Genomic DNA, 11,745 nt, shown 5'->3' with positions numbered 1-11,745 from the left:
GTGTGTGTGTGTGTGTGTGTGTGTGTGTGTGTGTGTGTGTGTGTGTGTGTGTGTGTGTGTAAGTAAACAGGCTGCTGTGCCCCGGAGATCACCCTCGCTCTGCTGATGTCATAAACGTAACGCCTCCTTTTTCTTTGTTCCTCCACACAATCTTCACACAGGAGCAGAGACTTGGGGGGGTGTGTGTGTGGGGGGGAGGGCTTCATAAGGGTTTCATGAGTGAGGAATGAGTGGACAAAGGCAAGAGATTTGAACTCAGTTATTGCCTTCTCAAGTTGCAGGCGACTTTGATATGTGATACACAAATAGGATATTGCAACTCGACTCCCAGAGCGCTAGTGGCTCACACCCCCTTGGGCAGACGACAGGGTGAAATATTTGCAACGCACCACACCAGGAGGCATCTTCGCTGCTCGCTGCTCTATGGACTGTTACACTGGTTGTGTCTGTTAGATGATTAAGTAACTGTGGAGAATAAATGACTTCTTGTCCACTGAGCTGCTGTAAAAACTACAGACGCACAATCCAAATGAAATGTGTGGGTGTGAGCAAGCAAAGTGAGACTAGGAAAATACATTTTTTTTTTTGACATTTGACGATAACTCCTCTTCTTGGCTGAATAAAATAGAACATGTTTTTTTTGTTTTTTTTTTAAAAAGGAGTCAAGGCTCACTCGGGGCACATGTGATAAGGGAGCAGGGTGATTTACGTGATGACTGACAGCCATTACAAAGAAAGGAATTTCAGTCCCGGCTCTTTGCTGAGAAGGCTATTCCTGGTTTCCTAGCTTTTTAAAAAACACAGGCAAAGAAAACAAATATGTGAGGCCCCGGTCCTCTTTGCAAAAGTGAGCATCACGGCCAGGTGTTTTGTTCTCAATTCTTACATTTGCAATCGTGGCCCATCCCCCTGTAGCCATCTTTGCATTTGCACTTGTACGAGCCCGGCGTGTTGTAGCAGGAGGCAAAGTTGCTACAGTGGCTCTGACCTAAAGAACACTCATCCACATCTGAAAGATAGTAAAAACATAACATTAAGCTACTGACTGCAAGTGTAAAAGAAAAAAGTTAACATAACAGCAAAATGTCAAAAGATAATTGCTTCACATCCACTTCAAGGAGAGCTCAAAGTTCATGTCATAAGTATTGTTAGCAAAAGCATTTAAGTGAATAACAGTTATCCCTCTGTGAATGCCAGAGAAAAAATCATCATCAGAGTTGTTTGTTGAAAAATCTTCCAAGAGATTAAGCTGCAAGGTCTTTAAAGCATTTTAATGTTTCTTTCTTTTTTTAAAATTTGTTCTTAAAAAATGAATGAAAAAAGATTGGATGTAGTGCATCTTCTGGATGCTGCTACGACTCAAGGTTATTGCGTGGATTTCTATAGAATGTCACTTTAAATGTTTAGATAGCAAGTATTCATCATCGAAATGCACAGCTGGGGGAACGTTTAACAACAGTATTCTGAAGTTTCAGTTCCTCCTTTATTACATATTTACTACTTCAACTACAGAGTCTCAAATTGACTTTTTGTATTTATCTGTTGTTATGGAATATCATTTTTGAACAGTGGTATGTTTGAATGTCATACAATAATGTACTATCTCATTGCAGATGTAAATACATACATACTATATAAAAAAACTGTACTTTTAATATTGTAGCAGATCAGGGTAGAGCTTATTTGAACAGTGTTACATACTGCTGGTTTTATTAATGTACAGTATAATAATGCAACTTGCTTCATAAAATGATCATATGTTTTGTATGTATCTTAATCTGCAAAGTAATCAGTAACAATACCTGTCAGATAAATGTAGTAAAAAGAATATTTTACTCTGAAACGTAGTGGAAGTATAAAGTAGAATAAAATTAAAAATATTCAGGTAAAGTAAAGTCTGTCAAAACTCTACTTAAGTACAGTACGGATTAAACGTATACGTCACTGGTTGGTAGTGTGTACCTTCTGAAGTTACAGGAGAAATTAATTTCAGCATACTGTACATATGGGCACCAGACTATTGTTTGATATGCGTTGATAAGTACTATGCGTGTCTGTGTGTGTGTGCTATCGTTTCTATTTGCTCCCTCAGTGTCTGGTGTAAAAACAGCACCCTGCATCACTAAAAATAATCATAATGTTGGTTATAAGTCAAGACATCTCAGCACATTTATGACCTTTGTAAGTTTTATCTGTAAAAGGATAAAAAGGGCAAAGGATGTTTATTGTCATTGTAAAAAGATACAATGAAATACAGTTGGCGACTCATCAGTCAGTTCAGCAGCAACAAGGTAAAAAAGCCTCACTGTGGAGACAGTAGTGACGGTACCTATGCATTGGTATTTCCCATTGATGTATTGCAGGTCAAAGCCTTCATGGCACTTGCAGATGTAGCTACCAAAGGTGTTTATGCATTTCCTGAACCGGGGACACACTGCTATGCCTGCTGTACACTCATCCACATCTGCAAGAGAAAAAGAGATGCCGGTTAGTACACAGAAGAAAATATTTCAATTAAAACATAATGTATTCATCATTTCTCACTAAAAATCATTTTAGAGTTGGCCATATACGGCATATAATGCTTTCAAAATTATACAATGCAATGAAAAACTTGCAAGGTTAAAAACAAAGGCAATTTAATCCAAAACTAAACAAACATCTCTCTTCATATTAGGAGACTTCTTTCACCTTCCCTGATTAGTATTCATTTAGGAACAAAGCACATTATGTATTCTGTTCAGTGAGCAGAATACAATTCACAATACCTTGTTTCATTATTTATTTAAATACTTATTCTAAGTATCTCTGTTGATCACCTTTGCAGGCATGTGGGCATTAATATTTAGACGCAGAGAGGCTCGAACATTTGCCTTAAAATCATTAATTTATTTGCTGCATATTGCAGCTGAGGTGCCGTGGTGCCTCAGGGACTGTGCTGTGAAAGGACCTTTACACAGAGACACCTGGACCAGCTGGGAAAACAAGCAAGTGAAGTAAGTGGGCTGAGCTCTCTTATCCCTTAACAGTGATCCCTTAACAACTGCTGTTGAGGTTCTCATCAGCAAGACACTTAATGGCCAACAGTTGAATTATTTAGCTAGACAGAGCAGTGGTGAATTATCATGTTTTACATAACACACACATGCACACAACAAGACAGTCACTGTCTCAAAATGTATAATACTGCATACAAATGCCTGTTTTTATCAATGTTACATCTGGCTTTGAAGACAGCTTCGACTTTTCTTTCAAAGCTACAGATCTTTAAGCATAAGAGTTAAATTAAATTAATTGTTATACATCAGTCTGCATTAAGCTCTGCAATTTTGTGTTTTACTTGTCAACTTGTCTGATAAATTAAGCATTTTCTACGTGATGCAGCTTTGAAATATGAAGCCGTCTAAAACGTAACTTCTGCAACAATGCAAAAACATTAATCAGACGGTTTTCTGTCACAGTGCAAAACAAGTCAATACTTCCTTCTAGTGGATCGTCAGACATCCTTCTTCAATTGGAATGCACAAAAAGCAGGTGCACACTTTTTAAAAAAAGAGTACATTTCACATCAAATAATAAATATATTCAACCAAACTTATTTAGATAAACATCTTGGCATGCATTTGTCAAACTGCGAACAGTTTAATTTCAGACTTAAGCGAAGTGTAAAAGTAACATTTCTTCACATGTAATGCTACTTGCAAAGAATAGGAGCTTTTTATCAAATTCTCAAACTTTTGACTTACGTAGCTTAAGTCATTTATTCTATAAAATCTGGCATTGATTTATATAATTTATCTGATGTAAGTTGTCTACCAGCTGCAGAATTATTTTCCTGTTTCAATTTAGTTTTTGCTAATTTCCTTTTAGTAATACATCTACATTTTTATTAGATTGATGTTAATGTCACACGTCAATTGGTACAGGAGGATTTGAAACAACTAGAATTAACTTTATTGATACATGTATGTATGCTTTTGCAGTAAAACATGTACCTGAGTAACTTACAAGGATTTTTTTTTATAGACAATGAGGCAGATTGGCTGTTACAGCGAAACAAGAAACACAGACTTGAATTTGTCGTTGTGCTTTAATAGAAATGAATGGAACAGGGAGCCAATAAACGTGGAATGGAAATGTACTTACACTTTGTTATAAGTATGAGTAAGTTGCTTGATAAAGACTCTCTTCACACTCAACTAAGTACTTTTTTACTCCTGACGCATCAATGCAAACTCTCCCATCTAAGGTAGAAGTAATCACCTCCATAGATATGATTAGATACTCTCCATAAAACAGCGTCTTCTCGAGGGATCCGGAAACATTCCATTAAACTGTTGTACCACCTGTTGCAGGCAACCTTTCCTTCCCCTCCTCCATCATTTTTCATGATTGATGACTGTCCTGTTTTAGAAATCCGCCCCCCCCCCCCCCCATTAGCCAGCCCACAGTTATGCGGGACTATAAGGCGGCCAACCAGGAACAGTCCAGTCTGGAACAACCTGTATTTAAACCTGACACAGGTTAACTGCCTCAACTGCCACTTCATCTGTTAGTTACCCATCTGAGAAGCTCTTCCACGTAAACAAAGAAGGAAGAGGAGGAGTGGGCTTCCCCTGATCACATTCCTGCTGTAAAAGCTGGAGGAAGTAAGTAGAATAAAGTCACCATTTGGTTAACAAGGCCTGTTAAATTGCTGGGGTGGTTAATCAAAGACAAAACAGATGTATTGGTAAATATTTCTGGATGGATCTGAGCTTCGCTGGAGGTTTTGTTTGGTTTCCAAAATTGTCTTTTCACAGCCAAGTTTTCTTTCTTGCTCTGCCAAAACAGTTGCATTTGATTATCACTCAGCTAATTTAATGGCTGAGAGAAACTTGAAAAAAAAATAATGTAAACATTCCTGTTTGTGATGCTTTACATGAGTAGCTCATGGGAGGGAGTGGTAACATAAGGCTCACTTTTCAGGCCTGTGGAGATATATAAAGACAAGGACGTACCAACACAGGTTCTTCCATCCGGAGCCAGCTGTAAGCCCGGCGACGGACACTGACATCGGACCTGTCCTTTCAGCACCTCGCAGCCGTACTGGCAGTTGGCCATGCCACAAGTGCGAGCATCTGATTGACACAATGGAAACACAACACATATTAACCAATGATGGTGCCAAAAGGGAGAGAACACACTCACTTTCTTTCCTTTTCACATTCACACTCACACTTTATCGTTATCCTCCAGCCAGTATGTGAGAGCCAGGCCACTGCCTGATATTAGCTGAGTAGACCCTGAGGTGCAGACAACAGAACAGCGCACACTCTGCCGTTATTAGATTCCTGTGCTGTGCAGTTGCTCTGTGTGCACGCAATCCTCCCTCACCCACTTTCATCCTTTCCTACACCTAAAGAATCGTAATCCATCTAAATCCTATCAAAGCGTGTGCAGTGTGTGCAGCACCTCTGTTGCGGAGCCATGCAGGGCAGATCAAGACCCTCCAAAATAATAATATAATGGAACAGATTTTCTTCAGTTTCTCTCAATAACTTCGGACCCTAAAAAGGAAATTAAAAGTGAGGCTCATGCTGCCGCTGCCATTTCAGCTGCCACAAGCACCCTGGAGTACAGTTTGATGACTAAGGCAGGCCAGGCTGATTAAATGCTACAGTGATCTATTGATCAAAGCAGTAGCAGGCGAGAAAAGAAGAGCGGCAAGGTTTTTAACACTATCATGCTTTCATCACACGACAACACCTGGAATTGCTTGAGATTTCCTAAAGTGGTGAACAATTCAGACTTTAAATGGGGGGAATGTTATTTCTTTCTGATAAAAAAATAACTAATTAATATAGGGCAACCGGGAGTCACGCTATGCTCCAGAGGAAAGGTGAGGAGAAAATAGTTATCAGGTGGGAAACAGAATTTACAGCAAGACGTGTACAGGCAATAACTCCCATTCTGTGGAATACCTCAGGGCAACCAATAAGAAATGCACGCTCACTCGAGGGTCTAAAGGGTTCATACTTTTCTACCCAGGGTTCTTCAGAGGGGTTCTTTAGACTTTGGAGTTGCTATAATGAAGCAGATCAATGTGGGGCTTTAATCAAAGCAGTCTATCAAAGGATCGTGAGGCTGCTGTCAGAGGTACTCACACAAGTGGGAAAGCATATTTTGTAATCGAGAGCATATGTCATCAGCATTGCCTTGCACTGGCATTCAGATGAATACATTTGTAGTGAAGTGAAGAAAAGCTTCACAGTAGCATAATCCAAGCTACAAAGCAGAAGCAAGATTTAAAAAAAAAAAAAAAATGAGGGAGAAAATAGATCAGGAATGAAAATATTCCCAACAATACAAAAAGAGACGTGTGCTTGTGTGTGAGTGTGTGAGGGGCCAACTCACTTCCACAGGTCCCGTCAGGCATCAGCATGTAGCCGTTGAGGCAGTAGCACTTGTAACTCCCATATGTGTTCATGCACCTGTGTTTACAGGGCCTTGGCTTCAGCCCGCACTCATTCAGGTCTGCAGACAGAGAGAGACAGCATAAGTGGATTGGAGGACAGAGACAGAGAGAGAGAGAGAGAGAGAGAGAGAGAGAGAGAGAGAGAGAGAGACCCTCCTACAAAGAGGTGAAATTAGTCAGAGGGCAAAGGTTAAGAGGTCAGTAATGTCAAACCTCACCCACCCATTTATGTGTGGGTTTGTCTGTCTGTCTGTCTGTGTGTGTGTGTGTGTGTGTGTTTTGTTAGAGGTGGGGGTGTCTTCGAGGAAGTGCCATGTTCTGACAGGCCTGTAACCTCACTCTTTGATGATTTAACAGGAAGCCAGTGTCAACTGTCAACCTGCCTATTACCTGCAAGTGATAAAAGATGCTATTATACCCTCTGACTCACCACGACTTCATGTGGTTGTAGCTGCAGCATCCACACATAATTCCAGTATTTTCATGCAGGCATAAAAGTAGAGAAATCTCGCTCACAACAGCCTGTGAAAATTGTATTAGAAAATATTGCTGTCTGACTTCGGAGCGGGGAGGGCTCCTGGGAGAAAAGAAAATGCCCTGAGCTCAACACCTGTCAAATGCTTATGCAAATTCAAGTCATTATACACTTCTCCCAGCACAACGTTTATATATTTCAGTCGCAGGGCCCTGGTGTTGTGTATGCTGCCTCACAGGAATGACTTACTGATACTCTGAAATGGAACAGAGACACCATTAATGTTATTAGATACACCTGTGCACTTTCTGCTTCGACAAGTCAAAGTGTCCTTTTCTGAAGGGTTTATGGTGGCTAAATTAAATAAATATATTCATTTTAATTTCTTCCTACTGTAGACTCCACTGGAATCTTATTTTTAGGACTGTAACTAAACATAGGTGACATTCATAATATTAAAACGGTTTAATAGTCGTTCCACTTTGGTATGTCAGTTCCAGGGCATGTTGCCTGGGATGACTTACTGACGCTCCTAAATGTAATAGAGGCAACATTAACGTTATTAGTTACACCTGATTACGTCCTGCAATGACAGGTCAATGTGTCCTTCAGTAAAAAATGCCCATGCTGAGTTGAAGAAGTGAACATGTTTAATTCTTACTGTAGACATCACTGAACACTTATTTTAAAGAATGTAAACAAGTAAAGTAACATTCACAACATCCAAATGTGTAGCAAACCAACCAATAAGAGCTTGATGGCACTACATGGCAGATATTGTTGACATGTCAAAGTATTAAACGCACAGGGGTAACTATTGACATTAATGACGTTCTCATTTCAGTTAGTTGTCCCAGGTACAGGGCCTTGGTATTGTGCATGCTGGCTCACTGACATACCTGAATGGAGCAGAGCCATCACTATTGTTATAAATTAAAGTCCATTGGGCCTGGATTAAAGAAATGTGCTTTGATTTAATCTTGCTTTTATAACAAAACATTCAAACTGTAGAAGAAACTACCAAAAAGAGTTAAATAGCTCTGATTGATTCTTTGTTTTTCCCAGCAGACAGTTTCACACAGGCAGGCACAATTAATTCAATTATTTAATTAGTGTCTGTATCCCACCTCAGTGTCCTGGATCCAGGTACCTGGTATTGTGCATGGTGGGGTACTGGGCACATAGGAGAGGTTTGCTTTCTGGGCTTTCTGCCAGAAATCTCCTTCGGTTTAGGCAACAAACCTACTTGGTTGAGTTTAGAAAAAGATTGTGCTTTGGGTAAAAATAAACCCTGTCTGGCAGAAAGCCCTGAAGGCAAACTTCTCCCATGTGCGCATACTGGGACCCATCATTAATGGAGCGTCGCAGTAGTTCAGGTAGGGACAGAAGTCGTTTCATAGTCACATGCTCTCTTTACTGCATGTTCACGACTGTCTCGTTTACTCAGGTGCCCGGCGCTAATTAATTCTGCCCGCTCTCATAAATGGCTCAAACTTCAAGTGAGGAGTCTCTTGCACCTGTGCTTTTTCTTGCACAAGACAAAATATCTGCTGTGAAAAAGGCCAATAATGCATTCTAGGTGCAAATCGTTCTTAATAGAACATTGATCGTGCCGCCATTAGCTGTGGTGGAAAGTAACTTATTTCCGTCATTACTGTAATTGAGAATCTTTGTTGTGTATTTGTTCTATTTGAGTCAAATAGACTCAATACTCAAGAACTCATTTAAGTGCATTCTTGATTCTCTCTGCTCTCATACTCCAAGAGAGGGATTATAGCCTGGAGTTATACTGTTCTGACAAAGAGAGGAAGATTTCAGTTTTCTTCAAACCACTTTTTTTCTCCTAAAGCAATTTTCAAGATTAATTTTTCTCATAAAGAAAATGAAAGTGTCAGTATACTCTTGAAGAACATTACTGTGAAGAGAAGGGGATAGGTTCCAAAATGTATTCTTACTAATATTTGGGAAAAGTAACAGTACTCCTACTTTGATAGGATATATTAGTAATTGTTTGGTATTTGTCGTTGAATCACAATAAGTGGCTCTGTGGTTAAAACATTACTTTTAAAACCTGTAAAGATGAACAAATATCAAGCCATGTTTTGGTGTTGTTCAGATATTGCACAAAATGATACTGTAGCTGTGTTAGTTATCATTTATAATTCCTTGAATGTGGAAGTTGGCGTTTCATTGAGCTTAATTTCACTGTTTTCAAAATATTCTTTTAAAATTAAATTAAGACCAAAACAGTTGTTGTGGGCTCCATTGGGAGTATTAGGCCTAAAAGGGGGAATCCAGCTTGTAGCTGCACAGGAATCCATCACACTGGAATGATAACACAGGCTTCAAGAAATATAAATAACTTGAACTATAAATATCCTGTTTCTGGGATACGGTAGAATCATCACAAATAGAATTTGTGTCACTGTACAGCACATGAGGGGTCATTTTCATCTCGGCCGACTGCACTATAACTGGCTCCGAGTTTAGCTCTGTGGACATATGCGGGGTGCATTCTCTGAGTGCCGCAAAGCTTCTCCATTTAACAGATACCATAAATTAATTTGGATGAATGATGGTGCAGATGCCAAGTTTGTATATCAGACCCCACCTTCTATTAATGGAATCTCCTGCTCTACTAAAGCCATGTTGGCTGATTCAATAGGCGCTGCTGGAATTTGAACTGACCGTCTGCTTGTTGAATCCAACCAAATGCCTCCCGGCTTTATGTTATTTTCCATGACTACAAATTCTTCTGGAGATATATGGGGTCAGTTTGTGAATGCAGTTGTTACACGAGGGCCAGCATAGTGAAACATTTATACTTTCATTGAATACAAGAATAACAATAACAAGAAGCATTTATAAGTTTCACAATTTGTTTTGTGTGTCAAATGTGTGACAAGCAAGCAAACATGTTTTTTTTTATTAAAGTTTTTAATATTACAATCTAAATTTATCAGTAGATCTAATGAAATTAATATATGAGGCCAGATTTTCTGTTTGCATTTGTGCTTGACATTGTACAAGAAGTGCAGTTGCATTGTCATGTCAAAATGAATACTGAAATTGCACTGCACACACACAACAGGTCTTGTTGTCTGATGCAAATTGCCCTGCCAGTGTGTTTGCGCTACTGCTGATGTGCACCACATGAATCTGGAGGCCACTGTGTTTTGTTAAGCCCTTTTTTTAAAGCTTAGTGACTGACATTCTCTCTGGACTGATATTGATGCTTCTTAATTCTTAAACTAAGTCAAAATGATCTGGCCTGTCCTTGTCAGACAGCATGCTTGTGTATTTTCACAGCCAAAACCCAAACCCTACAACTGTCTCCTTCTCTTACAAGATAATGTCCACAACACACACACACACGCAAAACACACTTCACTTTTTTTAATTAGAGGTGTCAACCCTGTTTTCCTCCCTGGTTTTCACAGTAAACAACTGGCATTCTCGTTGCTGTGATTACGGAAAACCATAGCAACACTGTCCATTGTCAGCGTGGCAGAGACGCAGGTCTCCACTTGCCCGTTTGCACTGAAAAACAGCTTGAAAATGCAAATGAGGGATTATTGAAATAGTCACATTCTGAGACAGAGGCAGCTCCGTGAGCATTCAGCACATGCCAGACACAAGACACAGCCAGGGCCTCCTCCTCCATGTTGGAAGAAACAGACAAGATGAAGAGAGGACACAGGGGACAAAACAGAGAGACGACACAGAGATGGAAAAACTGAGAGATAACAAACAGACATGACCACCAATTGACACTTCGACACGGCACCAGGACTGCAGAAACCGGTGCGATATCCGAGGTGGAGAGCCCCTCGGGAGTGTTCATTGTACAGTAAATGAACCGCTGAGACGTATCTGAAGTGATGCAAAGTGGAGTGATTTATTGGGTCAGCTCCACTGATGCTATGCTACATTCCCGACATGCCTCTATCACTGACAGAGAGATTAGCAAAATGCTTTTTCTTGGTGATATGCTGGACTCTAAAGAAGATAACACTGGTTAGGATTCAAGGCCCTTTTCTAGCAGCGATGGAGGACTCATGAGTGCTGTGTCCATGTCGATGATGGCTTTAAAGGAAAGGAGGAGCTCTTTGTTTCAGGTACTAAAAACTGGAAAAGAAAACGAGAGAGAAAAGGGAGGCAGAGCAATAAGGAAAAAATCATAATGGCTCTTTTTTTTTTTACTGAGAAACTGTTTCTTAGGGTAAAGAGTAAGAGAAAGAGAGGCAGAAGTAGAGTGGTGAAGATTGTGACATGCTTGGCATTCATGCTGGCATTTAAACTGAAAAACTGCTCTTGGGTGGTGTCTCTTCTGCTAGGGGAGGACAGGAAGCTGTGAGGAAGTAGTTGAGAGTGACATTCACCCCTCCGTAGTTCGCACAGTGCAGCACCATGCATGTTGCTTAAGATGGGTAAGAAGAGAAGTTGCTGGGGGGAGAGGTCGATCGACGAATCTCACCCTCCATTACTACTCTTGCTGGCTGATGGTCCACAGGAAGAAAGATAGGAAGGTGACTGGCCCACACTGGTGGGGTTAAATACTCCGGCTCTTCTTCTTTAGACAAAAGGAAATGGGTTAGAGAGGATGGGGAAGTGGTGGGAGGGGGTTTGATTGAAGATAAAGTAAAGGGTGGAGAAAGAGTAAGAAGGATAGGAGAGAGACACACAGAGAGAGAGATGTAGTGAGAACGAAAAGCACCACCCAATGGATTAGAACACCACACCACATTCCTGGAAAGTAAAGAGGAACATTATGCAGCAAAGAGGATTACACTTGTGGGAACTGGACATGACC

At 40.2% G+C, this 11,745-nt stretch overlaps 1 protein-coding gene across 2 annotated transcripts in view; it reads right to left on the bottom strand.

Moving 5' to 3' along the window:
- Nucleotides 1-11,745, bottom strand: part of npnta (nephronectin a) — a 49,039-nt gene that overhangs the window by 14,345 nt on the left and 22,949 nt on the right. For both annotated transcript variants that reach the window (XM_031871408.1, XM_031871409.1), the window contains 4 exons: nt 6,397-6,516; nt 5,001-5,120; nt 2,330-2,464; nt 887-1,009 (listed from right to left, as the gene is read on the bottom strand). In XM_031871408.1, the coding sequence (XP_031727268.1) occupies nt 887-1,009; nt 2,330-2,464; nt 5,001-5,120; nt 6,397-6,516 (498 nt within the window). The remainder of the gene's footprint in view (nt 1-886; nt 1,010-2,329; nt 2,465-5,000; nt 5,121-6,396; nt 6,517-11,745) is intronic.

This window comes from Anarrhichthys ocellatus, unplaced genomic scaffold, assembly GCF_004355925.1.
Source record: "Anarrhichthys ocellatus isolate YVR2014 unplaced genomic scaffold, GSC_Weel_1.0 scaffold58, whole genome shotgun sequence".
NCBI lineage: Eukaryota > Metazoa > Chordata > Actinopteri > Perciformes > Anarhichadidae > Anarrhichthys > Anarrhichthys ocellatus.
The sequence above is the reverse complement of the archived record's forward strand: the minus strand, read 5'-3'. Positions and strand labels throughout refer to the sequence as shown.